Source organism: Myotis nattereri, assembly GCF_964212035.1.
Source record: "Myotis nattereri genome assembly, chromosome: 16".
Taxonomy (NCBI): domain Eukaryota; kingdom Metazoa; phylum Chordata; class Mammalia; order Chiroptera; family Vespertilionidae; genus Myotis; species Myotis nattereri.
In genome coordinates this window covers 36,885,539-36,907,836 of record NC_138091.1, presented here as the reverse complement: position 1 = coordinate 36,907,836, position 22,298 = coordinate 36,885,539, and the positions used below count along the sequence as shown (strand labels likewise).

General features: G+C 46.8%; 1 protein-coding gene and 1 pseudogene across 2 annotated transcripts in view; one reads left to right on the top strand and one right to left on the bottom strand.

Moving 5' to 3' along the window:
* ITGB3 (integrin subunit beta 3) overlaps window positions 1-22,298 on the bottom strand; it is a 54,145-nt gene that overhangs the window by 19,329 nt on the left and 12,518 nt on the right. The window contains exons 2-9 of the mRNA XM_081110195.1: window positions 18,305-18,390; window positions 10,239-10,434; window positions 9,144-9,396; window positions 7,422-7,584; window positions 6,375-6,536; window positions 3,962-4,057; window positions 3,465-3,554; window positions 2,629-2,763 (exon numbers count right to left, since the gene is read on the bottom strand). Coding sequence (XP_080966321.1) covers window positions 2,629-2,763; window positions 3,465-3,554; window positions 3,962-4,057; window positions 6,375-6,536; window positions 7,422-7,584; window positions 9,144-9,396; window positions 10,239-10,434; window positions 18,305-18,390 — 1,181 coding nt within the window. The remainder of the gene's footprint in view (window positions 1-2,628; window positions 2,764-3,464; window positions 3,555-3,961; window positions 4,058-6,374; window positions 6,537-7,421; window positions 7,585-9,143; window positions 9,397-10,238; window positions 10,435-18,304; window positions 18,391-22,298) is intronic.
* On the top strand, window positions 495-1,899 carry LOC308532349 (leucine-rich repeat flightless-interacting protein 2-like; annotated as a pseudogene). The gene is made up of 2 exons: window positions 495-1,394; window positions 1,661-1,899. The product of its transcript is annotated as a leucine-rich repeat flightless-interacting protein 2-like (transcript).

The following is a 22,298-nucleotide window of genomic DNA, read 5'->3' as shown; positions in this document are numbered from 1 at the left end:
TGGCTGATTACATCACCCCAGCAAGACAGACAAAGCAGCCTTTTGTACCATACAATGCCTCACAGTGGCCATCCCCAGGCTCAGGATCTACTATTCAATTTCCACATAACATTTCATCACTGTGCAATCAAACACATTTCAGGCCAATACTTCTTACATGAGGTATGTGCAATGTGCCTAAAATAGACAGATGGATGGGTGGAGATAGATATAGATAATAGAAATATGGATATATAGTGCCCCGGCTCCTCCCGGGGCCTGAGCCGTGGCGCCCAGGGGACACCGGCGTGACTGGCTGACCGGATGCCGGCACCTGGAGCTGCCGTGTCCAGCCCGGCCCGCCTGGCGTGGGACCTAGGACCGAGGTCACCCTCTGCGCCCCTCGCCCTTTGCTCCCTGCTCTTCTTCGCCCCAGCAGACTCCCGGCCGCATCCAGGGACAGGGCTGAAAACAGACAGAATCATTTTTCAGAGTTAAAAGACGATCAAGACAAGATGGGCACTCCTGGCTCTGGAAGGAAAAGGACACCTGGGAGAGACACCTGGGAGAGACCGATTTTCTGCAGAGATGAAGGTCTGAGTAACTGCCAGAGAGGCAGAGGCAAGGCTGGCAGCGAAACAGGCTGCCTGGGGCAGAAGCAGGAGATACGCGTGTGAGAGAACGGGAACGGCAGCAAATCGAGTTGGATGAGAAATCTGACAGACAGCATGCTGAACATTACACAAGACCTTCATCTCGAAATCCTGCCTCAGCAACAACCCCTCTAAGTGGAAAAACATCCAGACGAGGAAGCAGGGACACCAGCAGCTCAATAGATCCAGACACCTCATTAAGTGAACTGCGGGATCTGTCTGAAGTGGAAGAAAAATATAAGAAAGCCATGGTTTCTAATGCACAGTCAGACAATGAGAAGAACAATTTGATCTACCAGGTAGATACCCTCAAGGCTGTTATTGAAGAACAAGAGGAACAGATGGCAAAATTTTATAGAGAAAATGAAAACTCAAAGGAGTTAGAAAGGCAGAAACATATGTGTAGAGTGCTGCAGCACAAAATGGATCAACTTAAAGAAGGCCTCGACAAAGAGATGAGCTTATTGAGAAACATGGCTTAGTTATACCCTCCGACGGCACTCCCAGTGGTGATGTCAATCATGAACCAGTGCTTGGAGCCATCACTGTGGTGTCTCGGGAAGCCGCTCCGGCCTTGGAGTCCGCAGGAGAGGGAGGGTCCTCTAGATGTAAGGCTATGAAAACTTGCTGGAGAGAGGAAGAGCTGCTATCACAGGTTAAAAACCTGAAACTGCAGCTAGAGGAGGAGCAGCAGAAGCGCTCCAGGGGCGATGGCTCAGACTTGCAGTTCATCGAAATGCAGAGATGCTAATAGACAAATTAGTGAATAGAACAAGAACAGATGCAGAGACATAGAAGCATCTTTTAGACCATCAAACCTCAGAGGGAAGGGAGGGGAGGGTGGGGGTAAGGTGGAGAGATCAACCAAAGGACTTATATGCATGCATATAAGCCTAGCCAATGGACACAGACAACAGGGGGGGTGAGGGCATGAGTGGAGGGATTGAGGGGCAATGAGGAGATAAGAACACATATGTAATACCTTAATCAATAAAAAAAATAAAATGGTAAAAAAAAAAAAAAGGCAGAACAGGTTATAACCACCTTGGAGCAAAGTATTAGGCGGCTTGAGGGACAGGTGCTGAGATCTAGAACTGCTGCTGAGAATGCTGAGAAAGATGAACTGAAAGCAGAAAAAAGGAAGTTACAACAAGAGTGACGAACAGCACTGGACAAGATGGAGGAAGTGGACATGACCAACAGCCACCTGGCCAAGCGGCTGGAGAAGAGGAAGGCCAACAGGACAGCACTTCTGGCCCAGCAATAGGGGGGCCACCATCTACCTGGGAGCTCTGGGCCCCACCCAGAGGGACTGACTTCTGCCCATTGACAAACCCCTCTCCGTGCTGTTTGAGTTTGTCATTCATACAGCCACCTTTGTATTTTATAATTTATGAGAGAATGAAATAGGTTAGAATCTTCAAACAAATTATATAAATATCCCCCTCTTTCCTCCACCTGCCTTCACCAACCCGTCTCCCCTTAGACAGAAACAGAGGAGAACCAACAACTAAGTAAGGAAAGCCAGAGGGTCCGGAGGGGCAAAATGAACATTTGCATTCTGAAATTCCATCAGGGTGGGTATTTTCACCTGTTCCATTTGCTATTGAATCTTCAGCAACTAGAACAATGTCTGGCACAAAGTCAGTGCTCAATAAATACCTATAGAAGACTACCATTTTATACTGTGGAGGAAAGAAAGGCTTTACCTTGGGGGGTGGGGCAGGGTTGGAGACGGGTTAGGGGCTGAAGGTAAGAAATATTTTCATTGGCAATCAACTGTGTATAAATAAACAGAGGTAACCTCAATTAAAGTTTTAAAAAATCCTGACAATGAAGTTCACTTAACAGATAAAGTTTAGGCAACAGAAGCCTTAGCTCCATTGTAGGTGATAACGACCTGCAGGAAGAAGGTGCAGGGAAGAAGGAAGGGGTGGGGTACCCACAGACATCCCAGGGCACAGGCCAGGGTCAGCCCCTGCCCAGACCTCCTTACCGTGTCTCCAATCTTGAGTCCAACACAAGACTTCAGGCCTGGGATGACCTCGTTGTTGAGACAAGTGGCATTGAAGGATAGAGACAACTCCTCGGGAAGGTCACGTACCTCCAGCTCAACTTTAGAGCGGATTTTCTGAGCAAAAGAAGGTAAGGAAATGGACTGAGAGGAAATGGGTAGGTGCCAATTCCATCCCAAGCAGAATCTCCCAGGCGGCCCTGGACTGACCCTGCAGTGCCAGATGCTGAGGTTCACTTGGAAGTTGCCAGAGTCCCCCTAAGAGCCTGTTACCTACTATATTTCCAGCCAAGGCTCTGCTCCCTCTCTCTCTCCTCACTTGTGTCTAGGTGAGTCTGGATAACATCTAAACCAGCCACATCCTCCTGTAGGCCTCCTGGATGCGCGAAAGGGAAGTGCTAATGCTGGTCTCCTTGGGTAGTAGCCATTTCTACCTAATTTTTTATCAGCCTCACCTTCCCTGTGGCTCAGCTCCCTACTTTTCTCTTTTGTTGGAGCCCAGCTCTCCCTCACTCAGTCTGCTCCTCTAATTTCAGGACTCTGCTCCTTTCTCATCCTCACCCCCATCCTCTCTTTCCCTTCTACCTCCTCTAAGCTCTTCCCCCATTTTTCCCAAGCTCCCTGGCTTTCCATTCTGAGCCATTTCTTTCTCAGAAGGCTGCATTCCTCGCAGTGCTGGCCATCACCTGGCCCCTCGATGAACAAGAGGAAGGGTGCAAGGTAAACTGGCAGCCATGACTCACAAATCTGAGTCCTCCTGGGTAAATGCCAAGTGAGGTGCACTCTTAGCCGGCCCTTTCCCAGTGTAAGACACTTACCCCATAGGAATCAACAATGAGCTGGAGGACATTGCTGGAATCTGCAGACAGAGTCCCCACTGTAGTCCCTGGGATGAGCTCACTGTAGTTCTAGAAAGGAAGACGAAAATATCCAAGACTGACTGAATAAAGGTGGTGGTCCCCAAAGGCCCTCCCCTAATCAGATGAAGGGTCTTGAAATGAAGATTGAGGAGAAAGAGAGGATATCTGTCTTGTCACTGCCAGGAATAAATCTAGCAGTTTTTCAGCACTGAGCAAAATTAGAGAACACCTCTCACACCCCTTACCCCACTGACTTGCTCCCTTCCCCACAGCAAACATTGACACACCCATACTGCTAGGTCAAAGCTGGAAAGGAATCATTAGCTCCTGGGAGCAGGTTGTAGGAGCATCTTTCCTGGTTGGGAACCATGGTCAATGCTGGTTCCCTAAGATAAGTCCTCCCATCACAGCCCCACTCCCACTCCCATTCTAGGAAGCCCTGATGGCATAGTTACCTGATAGAGTTTGACTACTGCTTCAGTCACCGCAAAGATCAGATTGATGTTTTTCTGGGACAGCTTCTCGGTCATCAGCCCCAAAGAGGGATAATCCTATAAAAAGAGAGGATGTGAGTCCTAGCTGGTTTGGCTCAGTGGATAGAGCATTGTCCTGTGGACTGGGGTGGGGGTGGGGTCCTCAGGTTCGATTCCAGTCAAGGGCACATGCCCGGGTTGCGAGTTCAATCCCCAGTGGGGGGCATGCAGGAGGCAGCCAATCAATGATTCTCTCTCATCATTGATGTTTCTATCTCGCTCTCCCTCTCCCTTCCTCTCTGAAATCAATACAATATATAAAGGAGGATGTGGAAGTTACTTACGAAGTCTATTCACTTCCATCTCTGGACTGTAAGCCTTAGAACTTGGCTGACTTGAGCCATGGCCCAGACATTGGTGGTACTTACATAAACCTTTCCACCCCGTGATCAATGTGAGGCAATGGGGCAAGTGGCAGCAAAAACCCAGCTGTGAATTCCAGGGTGAAATGAAGAGTTACAGGCTGGTGGTGTCAAAACTAAGCACCTCTTTCTTCCTACCTGAATTCCGGGCATTCCTACCGAGGAACTGCTTCCATGGGCCAGGTATTGTTAGACCTTGCTCTGAAGCTTCTTTTTGTTTCGCAACTACTGGCAAATGCCTTGGCTGGGTGCTTGCAATACTCCACCATGTGGTCCTTCCGCCCTTCCTTTCCAATCACCACTCCCCGCTCTCCCTCTTCCACTTACCACTGGCCTGGCCCATTCTCTTTCTCCCACCTGGAGTGGCCTTCTTTTTGGCAACCCTGCTCCTGCCTAGGGACGCAGTTCAGGTGCTGCCTTCCCCAGGAGGCCTTCCTTGACCATCCCAGCTCATGAGGAGCTTTCCTCCTTTGAATATATAAAGACCTCATTTAACACTAAGCATGCGCCTGGTGTTACTGGTAACTCATTCCTCATCTAAACCAAAAACTCCATGAGGGTAGCACCTCTATATAGTCTCTCTATCTGCCTCAGCCCCTGGTAAGGAGTCTTACCTAGAAGAAGTGTCAGTGGTTACTGACTCACCCATTGCTGGGTAGTGCTCTACTTAGATATGACTAACACTGAGGAATTCAAGTCGCAATGGGGATGCTGGTGAATTGTGAACGTGTCTCTGGGATCCTAGACCTCCCAGGGAACTCATGAGACCATCCAGCTGAGGCTCCTGCCTTAACACAGGTATACCTTTAAGCCACGTAGACAAGGTAGTTGCTATATTGTCTTTAAGAGATAAAATGAAGAGTTCATACCTCCCCCAAGATGCCCAGAGTATCAGCACTCTGAGGATCTGTAAATTCTCTTTATGGCATACATCAATTTCTCTTGTTTCCATTTGAATCCCTTTCCTCTTATTTAGCCTTCTATGATCATAGAAAACAACTTATAAGAAGGCTTCTCATATCTCAGCTAAATCATCCTTTACCCTTCATTCTTTCAAGCTAAATGATTCTGAGACTTTTCCTCACAGGACTAGCTCTCCATGCTTTTGATGATGTTTGTCTATTTTTTCTCTACTTTTTTTTTTTTTTTTTTTTTGCTTAAAGTATTACAAAGGGTATTACATATGTCTCCTTTCCCCCCCCCCCCCCCACCCTTGACAATCCCCTGGCCTCCCCTACCCCCCAGTGTCTTATGTCCATTGGTTATGCTTATATGCATGCATATAAGTCCTTCAGTTGATCTCTTACCCCCTTTCCTGCCCCCCTACCCTGCCCGGCCTTCCCGCTGCAGTTTGTCTCTGTCTACTTCTGATAACCAAAAGTGAGGATGGTATTCCAAGAAGGGCTAATCCATGCAGTAGACGAGAAGGCCTGCTTTCCAGCTGGACCTGCAAAAGTCCTCCGGGTCCATTCTGGATGCTATGATGCTATTGCTTGTGCTGGAGGCAGTGGAGATAGTGGTAATACTGATCACAGCCAGGCCCTGAATACAGATTGTACAGGTTGTACCCTGAATAAGAATGTCCAGTTGGGGGTGGGAGCAGGCTGAAATGAGCCCTGAACCCTGGCCAGAGGAAGGGTTTCCATTTTCATATTCATACAAAGACTCTGCCTGGGTTAGGGCAGCTGGCCACGGTAAATGGAGAGCATAGGTGGTGTCAAGATCCTCAACATGACCTGGCCAGCGTGGCTCAGTGGTTGAGCATCGACCTATGAACCAGGAGGTCACAGTTCGATTACCAGTCAGGGCACATGTCCAGGCAGGCTCGATCCCCAGTATGGGGTGTGCAGGAGGCAGCCAATCAATGATTCTCTCTCATCATTGATGTTTCTATCTCTCACTCTGTCTCCCTTCCTCTCTGAAATCAATAAACATATATTTAAAACAACAACAACAAAAATCAAGAACCTCACCATGGTAGTGGAAGCAGAGTAATGGTTGTCACTGCCAACGTGGCACTGCCCGTCATTGGGCTGGACAATGCCTGCTAGCCTTCCATCCAGTGCTATATGGGTCTTGGCATCAGTGGTAAAGACCAGCAAGTGGGATGCATCATTCCTCCAGCCAATCTTCTCCTGTTTAAAAAAAAAAGAAAGGTAAAAGAGGGAAAGCAACTTTAAAAATATTTTTTTATTGATTTTCAGAGAGGAAAGAAGAGGGGGAGAGAGAGATAGAAACATCAATGATGAGAGATAATCATTGACCTGCTTCCTCCTGCACGCCCCCCACTGGGGATCGAGCTTGCAAAACGGGCATGTACCCTTGACCAAATTAAACCCAGGACCCTTTGGTCCGCAGGCTGACGCTCTATTCACTGAGCCAAACCAGCTAGGGCGAGAAAGCAACTTTAGATGTCTCATTGGCAAAAAACAAAGATCCAAAGGACCTCCCTGCCTGAAGGTCTGGACAAGTTCTCTTGGTGAAGGGCCTCAGTCCCAGTCCTTGGAACACAAGTTGAAATTTCCCAACTCAGGGGTTTCTGTTTCTTAGGAAAACAGTTTCGTGGCTGATTAATTCAAGCAGCTGAGAGACAGGATTCAATTCCAATGATAATCACATGGCCCGCTTAGAAACCCACCTGCATCTGCAGAGCTGAGCTGGGCTAGAAGAAATCCTTGTTTAACATCTTCCTGCTTACCTGAGGTTAAGTTAACCCAGCTTGATCCTGAGACACTTTCAGAGAAGATGAGAAAATGCTCTCCCAGAGAACATCTGCTACCAAGTGGTTCAAAAAATTGTCAGCTCTCACCAGGGAGCAGATATAAGCAGAGGTTGCTTATCAGGAGCAATTTTTTTGCCTATACTCATTTATTTATTTATTTATTTATTTATTTTTTTGCCTATGAAGCTCTGCTTAATTCCTATCTCTTATTTCACATAGAAATCCGCACAGTAGAACCACTTCATTCCCCGTTTGACCTGCACTAACCACATTGGCACCCCATGCCCTCCAAACTCACATCACAGACTGTAGCCTGCATGATGGCATCAAAGCCACCCTCTGGGCCGTCTCGGTTCCGTGACACACTCTGCTTCTTCACCTCCTCGTTGAAGCGGTTCACCTGGTCAGTTAGTGACAGCACATGTTTGTAGCCAAACATGGGCAAACAGGCGGTCTTCATACTGGGAAGGGAAGAAGATAACTTAAGCAGACAGCCTGATGGGAAAGACTACATGGGGAGTGGGAGGGGGAAAAGGGGGAACAAGTATGGATAACAGGATGATCCATATTTGTAGAGAACTGGCAATTACCTAGAGTCTAGGTCCTAGACCAGGGGTGGGCAAACTTTTTGACTCGAGGGCCAGAATGGGTTCTTAAACTGGACCGGAGGGCCGGAACAAAAGCATGGATGGAGTGTTTGTGTGAACTCATATAAATTCAAAGTAAACATCATTACATAAAAGGGTACGGTCTTTTTGTTTTTTAGTTTTATTCATTTCAAGCGGACCGGATCCGGCCCGCTGGCCGTAGTTTGCCCACGGCTGTCCTAGACGATTACCCAGTTTAGACTCCAAACCCCTCAAATGACCACACTGACCTTACCTCCAGCTAGCCTAGAGGGCAAAAGAGTGAGCTGCAAAACTACATTGCCTTGGTTCAAATCTCAGCTCCTCTACTTATAAGTCATGGAACCCTAGGCAAGTTTCTCTATACTTAACCTATAAAAATGGGAAATGAGAGCACATATTTCATAAGAGTTACTGTAAGGCTTCAATGAGTTAACACAAAGCACTTAGCTCAGAGGCTCTTGTTGTTGCTATCACCTTATATTTAATATTTCTCTAAAGTAACATTAACACAACAATAAAGCAAAAGTTTCACCAATAACAATGTCCCTGAACCATCAATAAATTGATGGGTCTGTGCCAGACAGGAGCATTTCTGTCCCCAGCCCAATGGTTTGTTTGTTTAATTGATGGCTGATATCTTAACTGGGGAACCTTACAACTCAGAAGCTTAAAAAGGCATACCATATAACTTTGAAAACTCAAAAATAAATCTGTACTTGTGAGGCCCAGAAACCATCATTAAAAATTGTTATGGATTTTCATAGTCTCCACCAATTACATAATAAGCATTTTAACCTTGAAGACTCATACTCTTGATGAGTAGAACAATGATGAAAATAACAATGAAATCAATCCTTCTGAAATCATAATTCCTCTATTTACTTATCCATAAATTTCTCTCTACTTTTGATCTTATTCCTGCTCCCCACAGCATTCTCTTGTCTCCAGTTTAGTTGTGACCAAGACCAAGAAGCTGATAGATTTTTTTTTCTAGGTCTTCAAACAGCTTTTGAGACCTTTTGCCACAACACTCAGATCAATAGGGTGGTTCACTTGCTGGACAGGAAGACTAAGGTAGAGAGAAGGTATGATTTGGCCAGAAGGTAGCCAACAAAGCTACCCTAGAATCTACTACCTTGAGTCATAGAAGTTGTGGAAGTTAATACACTTCAGACCCTAGAAAATGCGGGAACTATGTCCCACCCTGAATCCCATAGCACCCACTTGCCTTATACATAGATAGTATTTCCTTAAATTCTCTTTGATTTAATTAGAAAAGTCACAATCAATGCTTCTAAAAGCCTTCTAAGGAAGGATTCTTCCCTCTGAGGTCTCTTACCCCTATATTCTTTGCCCCCATGCCCTGCCTTGACTTCTCCAGAAGGACTTACTCGTAGCAGGGGTTTTTGAGGGCCTCTGGTGGGGAGATGTACATGTATGGTGATGCAGGCTTGTCCACAAAGGCCCCAAAGCCAATCCGCAGGTTGCTGGTGAGCTTGCGCATCTGGGAGGCCAGCTTGGTACCCAGGTTCTGGATGCTCGACAGATCATCTTTCATGGAGTAAGACAGGTCCATCAAGTAGTAGATGTCCACAGGGTAGTCTTCCACCTGCCGGACTTGGATGGAGAAACTCTTCGAATCATCTGGAAGACAGAAGGTTGTTAGTTTTTCTCTTCTTCTCTCTCAAAGACTTAACAAATGGATTTGGATGGACACAGGATTAAGAAACTTCTTGACCAAACCAAACTTGAAAACCCTGGTCCCTTCTCCTCTCCCCCTTCCCCTTCCAATCTCTTGACTCTCCCATTTTTAACTTTTCCATTTTAATATTCTCTACCTTCTCGAAGTGCCCATCTGCCTAATCCTCTGGATCCTAAGAGTCTACTACCCTGAGTCATTGAAGTTGTGGCAGTTACTATACTTCAAACTCTAGAAAAGGCTGAACCCATAGCACCCACATGACTTACACATAGAAGGTGCTTTCTTACCGTCTTGATTTAATCCGAAAAGTCACAATCACTGCTTCAAAAAGCCTGTTTCTTAGCTTAATTCTTCCTCCCTCTGAAGGTATCCTGCTTCTCTTTGCCCCCATGTCCCTGCCCCAAATCTCACATGGAAAGGGGGCTTATAAATTGCTTTCTCATCTTATATCTCATTTGAGCCTCAACACAAAGCACAAGCTTGGCAAAATAGGCATTGGGGGAAAGAAGGGACAAACGTTTTTTGAGTCCCTACTATGTTAGAAGGGTTGAGTAACTTGCCCAAGTTCAAGTAACTAATATATGGGAGAGTCAAGATTCAAACTCTGATCTTCTGACGCCAAGTCCCAACATCTTCCATTCTCCTGCCCACACCTTTCCCCACATCCTTCTCTTCCTGCCCCATTACCATTGTGAGTGTCTTCCCCAAGGCTTCCTGATCAGACCTCCACCTTGTGCCCTGTGTGCATCTGCCCGGTGTCTCCCCACAGTGAGCCCATCCCTACCTGGCCGAAGCCGGAGCGCAATCCTCTGGGGACTGACTTGAGTGATTTGGGAACTGTCTCCAGAGCCCTTGTCGCTGAGAGGCCTGGCCTCCAAGATTCGGACCTCACTGAGGGGGAACTCGATGGACTCCAGGGCACAGTTATCCTTCAGCAGATTCTCCTTCAGGTTACAGCGGGGTGAGCCCGGAGTCAGGGTCTGTAAAACAGGAGCCCAAAGAGCAGCCCTGTAATTGGAGCCATGGTGGTTCTCTGCCTCCTGCAGGCCCTGCTGCCTCCCAATGGCTGAGAGTTTATCCAGCATTTTGGGGCTGAACCAGCATAAATGAACTCGTGTGATCCATTATACAGAAGGAGAGAACTGAGGCCACAGAAAGGTTGGGTGAGTACTGTCTCGTGGATTGGTAGCCAGGAAGAGAGCCAAATCAGTATGATGGCTGTTAAGCTACTGCTTTTCAAAATCTGAAATGCAACCCACGGTGGGTCCTAAAAATCAATGAAGTGGGTCTCAACCATCTATTTATCAAATAAAATGCAATAGAATAGAATAGAAAGTATGAAAGTACATAAATAGCAAAAGTAAATATTGTTTTGTGGAACATTTATATGTAGGGGAGGAGGGTATAATACAGTGATGGCGAATCTATGACACGCATGTCAGAGGTGACACGTGAACTCATTTTTTTGGTTGATTTTTCTTTGTTAAATGGCATTTAAATATATAAAATAAATATCAAACATCTAAATCTTTGTTTTACTATGGTTGCAAAGATCAAAAAAATTTCTATATGTGGCATGGCACCAAAGTTAAGTTAGGGCTTTTCAAAATGCTTACACGCCAAGCTCAAAAGGTTCGCCATCACTGGATAATATGTAAAATAAATAATGATATGCAATTTCTTTCTGAAGGTCAAGGTCAAAGCAGTTTGGAAGCTGAGTGCATTAAGACGCTGACTAGGATCTGAGATTTATGAGGGCAGGGGCTGTTCCTTTTCTACTCCCAGCACCCAAACCAGGACTTACCACAGAGGTGATGGGGGAAGAGGTACTGGGCGGCAGCAGAGAGTGGGGGCTAAGCACACAGGAGCAGATTGACTGAGGCTACACCTCAGCATTGCCTCTTATTAGCTAGTTATTAGCATGAGTCACCTAAACTCTCCACACCTGTTTCCTCGGCGATACCGTGGCGACAGTAACAGCCCCAGCCTCCCAGGGATGTTAAGCAGGACAAAAGAAGACAATGCAGGTAAAACTCATAGCATGGTGCCTGCCACCGGATAAGCGATTAATGAAGGTTAGCTATTACTATGAGATGCTCTGTAAATAGTTCCTGGATAAATTAACGTTGAATAAGCTTCACAAGCTTGGGCAAGTCCCATGGTGCCAGATCACTGGCCAGAGTCCATCCTATCACTTTAAGCTTCCTCCCTCACCCTGGACAGAGAGCCAATTGATCACCCTTCCAAAACCCTGGTGTGTATCCCACCCTCTGGAGCTCTGTGCGTGTTTACACCTGAGTATTGAACGGGGGACATCTGCACTGGAAAGAACTCTGGAAATCAGGAAATAGGTTCGATCCTAGGTCTGCCACTAACTAGGCACGTGACCTCAAGTAACTCGTTTCACTCCTGCTGGCCTCAGTTCCCTCACCTATTCGAAGGGGCTTAGATGACTTGGTGTTTTCAGTCCCTTCCTGCTCTGACATTCAGTAAAGTTAGCCAACACTGTGTGGGCACAAGTCCATCGGGGCTCCTTGGCAGGCTAGAGGGACTGGCAGGAAATCTGGAAAACCCCACCCTGGCCCTATTTCACAATATCTAGGCCTTCAAGCCCTCAAACCAAACCTCAATCTCCACCCACCCCTCTCACAACCACTTCCAGAAGTCAGCTGGATAAGTCATACCGATCTCCCACAACAACTGGTGTGAACGTTTATGGAGCACCTACTGCATGGCAGGCACTGTGCTAAGCACTTTGCATGGGTTACTGCGGTCCTCCTGGTTACAGCTCTGTAACGCTGGAACTATGTTCATTTTACAAGTGAGGAACCTGAGGCTGGGAGACTTCACAAATGAGGAACCCAATCTTACAGGTAAGAAATCTAAGAAATTAAGTGACTTGCCCAAAGTTACAGAGCTAGGAAGTGGCAGAAGTGAGATGCAAATTAGATTGTCTGACTGCAATTATCCTCACAAAGTGATAAATGGTATTACATTCTGCATAGAGTGAGAACCCAGGCAGAGAAGCAGGAAGAGCCACACCAGAGAATGCCCAGGTAGGGAACAGAATGCAAGATGAGGATGTGGGAGGTAGTAGATCACATTCTGCCTCTTTAGCCCCCTCAGGTGACTGGTAGCTCAGGAGAGGGATTGGGCCACTAGGGGCTATTCATGTTTTAAAAGTCAGGACTCCACAGCTTAAAACCCCTCATGATGCTAGAAGTCTCCCTCCCTCTCCTGCCCAGCCCTCCTCTGATGGGCTGCATGGCTTCCCAAGGTGGGTGGAGAGATGAACAACACCATAGGGCTACACCCTGATGGTTTGTGTCCACCCAGAATTCATACGTTAAACCCTAACCCTCAAGGTGAAGGAATTAGGAGGTGGGGCCTGGGTCACGAAGTGGAGCCCTCTTGACTGAGGTTGGTGCCCTTCAAAACAAGCCCGAGAGCTCTCTGGCCTCTCTGCCATGTGAAGACACAGCAAGAAGACAGCCATCTATGACGCAGACGGTACCTTGATCTTGGACTTCTCAGCCTCCAGAACTGTAAAAATTAATGTTTGTTGCTAAGCCACCCAGCCCATGGTATTTTTGTTACAGCAGCCTGAATGGACTAGGACAAATAGCATGAGGACCACCCTGGCCCAGGCAAAAAGTAGGAAGAGCTTTCAGAAGCCAGCATCTTCCTTCTTTCTCCCAGGTATGTGGTCGAGAAATGACACCGGCAATGGGAAACAGTGCATAAGACTCAACCTTCCTGACTCAGAAGGTTCCAACAGGGACAGCACAGATCCTCCAAGCCTCTGAGAGGAATGAAAATCCCCTCTCTGCACTCAGCTCTGGCGAGGACAGAATGACAGAGGACAGGACTCATGAGCAGTTCGCATTTTTGTGCCCAAACCCCTCTTGCTGCCCCTGCCCATCTCTCCCGAAGCTTCTCCCTCAGGAAGCAGTCTCTTTCTTGCTCAGAAAACTCCCTACCTTATCTCCGACTCCAGCTGCCCACTAAGCCCCAGGGAGAAACCCTTCCAAAAAAGGCAATGACTGCATAGAACAAGAAGCACGGGGGAGCTGAGCCTTTCCAGGACTGAGACAGATGCTGAAGGAGAGAGGGAGGGGTGAGACCAGGACACTGAATGAGAGCAGCAGGCCATCCTGCATCTTCAAGCTGCAGCAGCAAAGAGAGGAAATGTGAGGAGTTTGGAGGAGGGTTTCCAGACCCCCGTTTTCTACTGGGACAGTGCATATTGGAAGGTTTGAAGTGCTAAGCCAGCCGTGGGCAAACTACGGCCCGCGGGCCGGATCCGGCCCATTTGAAATGAATAAAACTATTGAAAAAAAAGACCGTACCCTTTTATGTAATGATGTTTACTTTGAATTTATATTAGTTCACACAAACACTCCATCCATGCTTTTGTTCCGGCCCTCCGGTCCAGTTTAAGAACCCATTGTGGCCCTCGAGTCAAAAAGTTTGCCCACCCCTGTGCTAAGCCTTGCTGACTGTCCTTATGGTTTGTTATGAATTTCCTTAGAAATATAAACACTAAGAAACTAAAACTGTCTCCACCCCCCCCCCCGCCCCCCTTTGTGGTCACTGACACCAGAGGTCAGGAACAGAGCAGGCCTGCTCCTCAGTCACGCTCTCCCTGAGAGCCTCTTGCCCCAGAAGAATACCAAGGCAGTGACCTCAATACACTTGGCCAACATTCCTTTTCTCAATAGTCCAGGCTGAGTGGATAGAAAGAATGTCTCCAGGTTACTCAGAGAGGAGGAGGAAGGGTGGGATATTGAAGTTTCAGTTCCCACTGAAACCGGCTGTTACACAAAAAGGGCAAAAATAACCAAGACCCAGAGGAAGATTGAAGCAAAGAGGTGGGAGGTTCTGGCCCACGTGCTGTGTGAGCTGAACGCTCCCTCTCCTGGGAGAGTGACACATGCTGTTACTCCCATTCTCCATGAACCCCATCTTGGAAACTGGGGAGGTACGGCATGAATAACTGTCACTGCCCTGCCTATCTCACGGGGTTGGTCAGGGTATTAAAATAAGGCTGTGAATGTGAAATGCTTTCCAAATACAAAAATCTCAAAATAAGTCAAACATATTGAAATCCTTTAGGTATGATATATACAAACAAATAAATGCAAATAGAAGGTGACTCTTTTCCACTATTAGCATTATTACTACTACCATTTTGGTGTACTCTGTTCTTGGAGGACAAAGAATAATATGTGCTGGTACTTATTTTTCCCCCCAGAGAGCTACTAAACATCCAACCCAAATAAATTAACATTGTTCTCTAGATTGATATCCAGTGAGAATAAGAAATCACTTAAATGTACAAAGAAAGAAGTGTGGAGGGGACAGAAAGGAGGAGGGGAAAAAGAAAGCATTTTAGTTCATGGTTATTAGTATTCACACCTATTGTTTCACAGAGAGAGAAACACTTTTAATATTATACTTTTTTTTTTTTGCAATAAAAAGTTAGAGCAAAACTCTCAAGATAAACATTTATCCTCCAGATTAAAAAACAAAACAAAACATAAAAAAACAAAAACCAGAAAGAAAAGAAAAGCAGCGGAGAAGAATGAAATCATGTTAGTAAATAAAAAGGAACTGAATAGTGGCCTAAGCCCTTCCCCAGAGATGCAGAGAAGAACATAGTAATTCCTATTGGATTCTTCTACTTGCTAGAGACCCAAACCCATTCTTCTTCTTCATCCTTGGATGTCAAGCTGAGTGTGAGCTCGTCCACCTCCTTATGTGCAGTCAGGACTATATAAAAATTCCTCCACCTCAGGGTTGCCAAATTTAGCAAATACTTGGGACATTCTTATACTAAAAATTATTTCTTCTTTAATTAAAATTTAACTGGGTGTCCTGTATTTTATCTGGCAAGTTTAGCTCCACCTGACCCACCATGGCCCCAACGATCAGCCCTTTTAATTAGCAGTATTTGCCAAAGTTGCTATCATAACAACCCATTCTGATGTAATCGATACAGGATCCATCCTGGGAACCTTTATACTTAACCAACACCCCAGGTCATTCTCACCACCAGACAAGATTGGAAGTGTTTTGATTCCAACACGGAGCCAATGAGGGCAAGACCACATGTTGAATCTCTGTGTGAGGCCGGCCTCTTTGCTGGATTCACAGCCCAAGGACAGTACACCACCCCAACCCGTGTCAGTTTCCAACCCCCCAAGGACACACCCTATGCGATGGGCCCAAAACGCTGCACTCATCCACATTAGCTATGTTTTCCTATTGTGGGGCCAATGCTTGCTATACACACCCAGAGCTGCTGTCCTCGAGGACCAAGGGAATGCTGAGCCCAACCAGTTGTTTTTCCAGACTCTGCCAATCCTGCCTACAACAGCCAAGGTAGGGGAGGCAGAAGCAGTGGGCTCTCCAGGGTCAACTAATCAACAAGTCACATACAAAATGGCCCCCACGGCTCACTTTTGGTTTTTTTTAAGTCAACAGCCAAGGCACTTTCAACAGTTAAACAGCCTGTGCAGGGGAAACGTCAGGGAAAAAAGAACAGCCATGTTCAGGTTACAGCCTGGGATTCCCACCTCCCAGTCCTCCCTGGCTGATGTGTTTTGTCTCACAAGGGGCTCCTCCCAAATCCTCCTCTCCTCCTCCTCCCCTCCCCTTCTCCCTCTTGCTCAGAGATAGTTTTAGTCATTCGCTAAACCTTTGACCTCCCCCACTTTCCTGTTTATATTGCATTCTCCCAGAGAATATCTTAGTGGACTTTCTTCCTCCCCTCATGAATTGCTTTTGGTCCTAGTGTACCCATTTCCTCTCTGATTACACCCCCCATTCCTTGGCTGGTCCTACCTTATGCTTTTATCTCACCCTGTACCTTCAAACCCTGCCCTCCCCTGGTCTTTCCCAGGAGACAAAATTCACCAGGGTCATCCATCAATAATCTTCATTTGCATCTCTGAAATCTGGTTATGAATCCTAGGGGCTTCATTGGGTCAAGCCTCAGCATATCTCAGTTACACAGCTTGTCCCTATGCAGATCAAGAAAGGTGACAGACACTCTAAGAATATGTTTTCTTGCCCAGCCAGCATGGCTCAGTGGTTGTGTGTCAACCTATGAACCAGGAGGTCAGGGTTCGACTTCCTGTCAGGGCACATGCCCGGGTTGCCGGCTCGATCCCCAGTGTGGGGTGTACAGGAGGCAGCCAATCAATGATTCTCTCTCGTCATTAATGTTTCTATCTCTCTTTCTCTCCCTCTCTGAAATCAATAAAAATATATTTTATTTTTTTACAAAGAATATGTTTTCTCCCCCCCCCCCCCCCCCCCCCCCAGACTCCTCTGGGCCATAGTTGTCTCCATTTTCTCTTGCTTTGGGAGAAAAAGGAGGGCAGAAGATACTGAGCTGCTCCTGTGGCTACCCCACTGCCCCAGCCAGCTGCAGGCCACCCATCCAACAAGGCACCCTCCTCAGCTAGCTCTCCCATCTTCCAGGATTCAGCTACAGAATTCCAACTTCCTTGTAAAAAAAACTTAATACTATCAGGATGGTGACTAAGGGAAGGAGGATATGGCAAATGAGAAGGGAGGAGACCACATCACACTTGAGCAGCCAGCTCAGCCCAGAGGGGTGGAGAACCTTTGGGGTGGAGGGGAACAGCTCACCCATCCCCCTCTGCAGCCCCACTAGCAGCCCCAGGGAATGTTTCATTTGCTAAATGAAGTCAATGTGGCCCAGATGTTGGGCAGCTGCCTCTGGAAGCAGTTCCCGTGCTGAATTGCACACAGGCCAAAGCAGTGTGTTGAGCTGGCCTCTGCCTTTGGCAATTGGTCCCCTTGTAGAGGCATAAACACGGCCTCCCACTCCCACACACCCACCCCGCCGCCACCAGCAGCCTGTCAGGAAGCTGCCTTTTTAGGAAACTCAGTAGATTGGGAAGAGAAGCAGACAGAGAGAATGAGAGCCTGGGTTAGAGCAGTCCCAAAACTGCTGAGGGCAAGAACATGCTACCGTGACAGAGGGCGCCTCAGATGACTGAGATACATACAGCCATGCGGGGAGTTCAGGTAACCACCTGCTGGGGGCCAGGCCAATGACTCAGCCTCCAACTCTGTAATCACTGGAAACTCTCCAGCCACACTCCGCCTCCCCCCCTCCACCCGCCCCCCAAATAGGTCTTGCCAGCTCCAAATTCCTGTCCCAGCCACAAACACAACCATTCCCCCAGACACACTCATTCCCCAGGGCCCCAGACACAACAAACCCTCTGCCTAGACACAGCTAACCCTTTCCTGTCACCCACCCACCCTCATCAAATTGGTCCTTCCCTCATTGACACCTAGGAGAGGAAAAGAAGGAGAAAAGGAAGAGAGAGAGAAAAATAAAAGGTAAAGTCCTGGGGCTCCATCATCAGAGAGGAAAAGTAAAGAGAAAATACCTTCTGACAAAACATTCCCCCCACACAAGGGTAAGGTCCTTTTTCATTTGCCTTTTAAAATTCTGGGATGTCTGTAAACCTGCATCCCCACTGAACCTATAACCCTCTCCTGCCTCTCCCTCTGAGGTCTGAGGCTCTGCTTCTGTGGAGTATTCCACCCCAACAAGAAGTAAGCCAAGTGTGGGGAAGGGTGGCAATGGCTACAGCCAGTCCAGGAGGACCAACCAAATTGTCCAGGGCCCCGGGCCTTGTGGTGAACCCTGGATTGCCTTCCCGGCAGCACCCCATAACAGCTCCCTTCAGCATCCATCAATGGGAAGGCCTGCACTAGCATCTGAGTTAGATCTCCCATGGGTCTGTTCCTGCAAAAAGCAGCTAAGTCTGGGGAAATAAGTAAGGTTAAGTGTCTGCTCCTTACCTGATCTGAGCACCAGGCACACATGGGACTCACAGCCAGACATTGCTGGCAGGAGCTCACGCCTCGTGTGGTACAGATGTTTGGTCCTGCAACAGAGAGACGAAGGCATTAGCCCTAATCTGACTTGATAAAGTAACGGGCCTGCCCCATCTTCCCAACTTCCCCAAAGGCCCAGGTTTGCAGCTCTCAGATGCACACCATCTCACCCTAACCGGACCACAGACGTTTAGCTTCTTATCAAACACCTGCTGTTTGATAAGAAGAAGGACGAGGAAGGTCGGGAGAAACTCATCACTGACCGCCATTGATGAGGCCACAGTGATGGCAGGTGATGGAGCAAGGCTCAGCCATCGACCCAAGTGTCAGCTCATAAGCGATGGAAAGGCTTGAATTAGCAACTGGTTTGACACCTACACTGTGCAAATGAAAATCTGAGGCCCAGAGCAACGGCCATGTGTCCTTTCTTCAATTATTCTGATGACATATTCATAGTCATTACACAGGGGCTCCAAAGCCCTGATGCACCAACATTAACATGCAACCTAAATATTGGGGGGCTGGGATGGCCATGAAAGGCTCCCATTGGCCTACCAGAAAAAAAAATTTCTGGACTCTTATCAAACTTCCCAATACATATATCTTTGGATCCAAGCATAGACTGCTCCAGGGAGAATTGCAGAAATGTTAGAAAAGGCTGACGATATAAGCTGGAAGAACATGGAATTTTGGAGTTGGAAAGCCTGTACTTGAATCTGAATGCTCTTCTAACTACCTGTGTCATGACTTTGGGCAACTCAATAACCTCTATGAAATGATCATATCGATATCACAGGATGTGTACAAGAATTCACGGAGGTAAGGGAGAAGTACTCAACTGTCAACAATTTTCATACTGTCAAAGGACAGAGGAAAAGCAGGTGGGGGGAGGAGCAGGGACAAGCAGAGGGCCCAAAATAGCCCTGAGAAGCCCAGCCTGGAAGAAAACCTTAGGCTTTTACTTGGACAGAAAGCCGCCATCCTCCTTGCTTTCCCTAGCTCGGCCGGGTGAACCCTTCAGTGCCCCAGGAATGCCTTTCTCCAATATAAGGAGCAAATGAGAAAAACCCATTCTTCCCCATGACCCAGTTATCCTGACAGTTCCTTTATCCAGTTTGCTAAAGTGGCCTCTTTGCCCCAAGCCGGTGAGACTAGCAAATCTATTGGAGAGAAACCATTTTGACAGCTGGGATGTTTTCCCATTGTCTCCAAAACTTCTCATTGAGCTGAATGTCTTAGTCCAACTTCTGGACAAAAACATACCAAGAAAATGGAGAGAACCAAGATGGCGGCATAGGTTAACACCGGAGTTTGCTGCTTTGAACAACTATTTCAAAAGTGAAACTAAAAGACGGAACGGACATCACCCAAAACCACTGGAACGCTGGCTGAGGGGAAGTCCTACAACTAGGAGGAAAGAGAAACGCATACGGACACTCAGAGGAGGCGCAGTGCTGAAGTCAAATTCTGAGGTGCGGAGTGCGCGGAGCGGGCTGGCGGCGGAGGGCGCGGTTGGCGTTTGCAATCGGGAGGGAGTCGCAGACTCTGAGCTCCAGATCCGGGCGAGTCTTTAGGGACCCAGACTCAAACGGGAGAAGCGGGACTGCCTGGCTTCGGTCAGAGCGAGTGCAGCTTTCTCTCCGAGCTTTGCAGCGGGTGCTGGGACTCAGAGAGGCAGAGCCCCTGGGGACAGGACTGAGAGCCTCCATAACTGCTCTCTCCCGCCCACCCTGTTGATCCTGTGCGACCCGCCCCGCCCAAGCCCTGCACAGAGGCATTTGCCGGATAGCCTCAGGCAAACGCCAGATTAGCACCTCCCTAGAGGACAGAAATTCTCTCACTGCTGACACAGCTGATTCTCATAGCCACTTGGCCTGGAGGTCAAACCCTCCCTGGAATTAGCTACAACAATCAAGATTTAACTATAAGACCACGAACAAAGACCACTAGGGGGTGCACCAAGGAAGCATAACAAAATGCGGAGACAAAGAAACAGGACAAAATTGTCAATGGAAGATATAGAGTTCAGAACCACACTTTTAAGGTCTCTCAAGAACTGTTTAGAAGCCGCCGATAAACTTAATGAGATCTACAAGAAAACTAATGAGACCCTCGATGTTATATTGGGGAACCAACTAGAAATTAAGCATACACTGACTGAAATAAAGAATATTATACAGACTCCCGACAGCAGAACAGAGGAGCGCAAGAATCAAGTCAATGATTTGAAATGCGAGGAAGCAAAAAACACCCAACCGGAAAAGCAAAATGAAAAAAGAATCCAAAAATGCGAGGATAGTGTAAGGAGCCTCTGGGACAGCTTCAGGCGTACCAACATCAGAATTATAGGGGTGCCAGAAGATGAGAGAGAGCAAGATATTGAAAACCTATTTGAAGAAATAATGACAGAAAACTTCCCTCACCTGGTGAAAGAAATGGACTTACAGGTCCAAGAAGCGCGGAGAACCCCAAACAAAAGGAATCCAAAGAGGACCACACCAAGACACATCATAATTAAAATGCCAAGAGCAAAAGATAAAGAGAGAATCTTAAAAACAGCAAGAGAAAGAAACTCAGTTACCTACAAGGGAATACCCATACGACTGTCAGCTGATTTCTCAACAGAAACTTTGCAGGCCAGAAGGGAGTGGCAAGAAATATTCAAAGTGATGAATACCAAGAACCTACAACCAAGATTACTTTATCCAGCAAAGCTATCATTCAGAATTGAAGGTCAGATAAAGAGCTTCACAGATAAGGAAAAGCTGAAGGAGTTCATCACCACCAAACCAGGATTATATGAAATGCTGAAAGGTATCCTTTAAGAAGAGGAAGAGGAAGAAAAGGGTAAAGATACAAATTATGAACAACAAATATGCATCTATCAACAAGTGAATCTAAGAATCAAGTGAATAAATAATCCGATGAACAGAATGAACTGTTGATTATAATAGAATCAGGGACATAGAAAGGGAATGGACTGACTATTCTTGGGGGGGGAAAGGGGTGTGGGAGATGCGGGAAGAGACTGGACAAAAATCGTGCACCTATGGATGAGGACAGTGGGTGGGGAGTGAGGGCGGATGGTGGGGCGGGAACTGGGAGGAGAGGAGTTATGGGGGGAAAAAAGAGGAACAAACGTAATAATCTGAACAATAAAGATTTAATTTAAAAAAAAATCCTCAGATTAACTTAATTTTTGAAACAGAATAAAACAAATACAGTGCAAAAAAAAAAAAAACATACCAAGAAAATGGAGAGAGAGAGAGAGAGAGAGAGAGAGAGAGAGAGAGAGAGAGAGAGAGAGAGAAGTGTTAGGAAAAATTATCAAAAATTTGGAAATAGATGAAGGGAATACTTGGTGCCCTTCCAATATAACTCAGGGTGTTGACTAGTAGACCCACATGCTTAGGAATTATGACTTTCTAGTGGTGTGTACCTTTATTTGACTTCGATCAATTAGAATGCAACTCTTCAAGAGTAGAGGTGCACTTACAGAAAATCAATAACAATGGGAATGATTCTCCATGAGAGCGAGATATATGATTCTTACCCAGCAGCAACACACATGATTTCTGTCTGGTAGGAAAGGGAATCCCCAAAGGTTAGGGTTTATTGCCTTGCAGAACCTTAACCAATTTTGAATCACAATTTCTCTTTCTCCAGCCAGACATGAACACAGCCCCTCTTATTGGAAGAGTTCTGAGAGGAGCATAGCCTGAACTATTTTAGGAATCTGCTTCCCGTTGTTAAGTTTGCAATGGGATTGGCATCCAGAAGGGTAATTCTGGACATAAATGCCATCGATTTTCACCAGGGAGACCACGTGAAGAGTGAGGACGTGACCGTGGAGTACACTGTCAACTTACTGTTGAAAAATTTTTCCAGTGTATACATTTACCCATTCATTCTCAACTTAGCATTTCCCTGAGTCCTCGACTTGCAGCCACAATAGAAA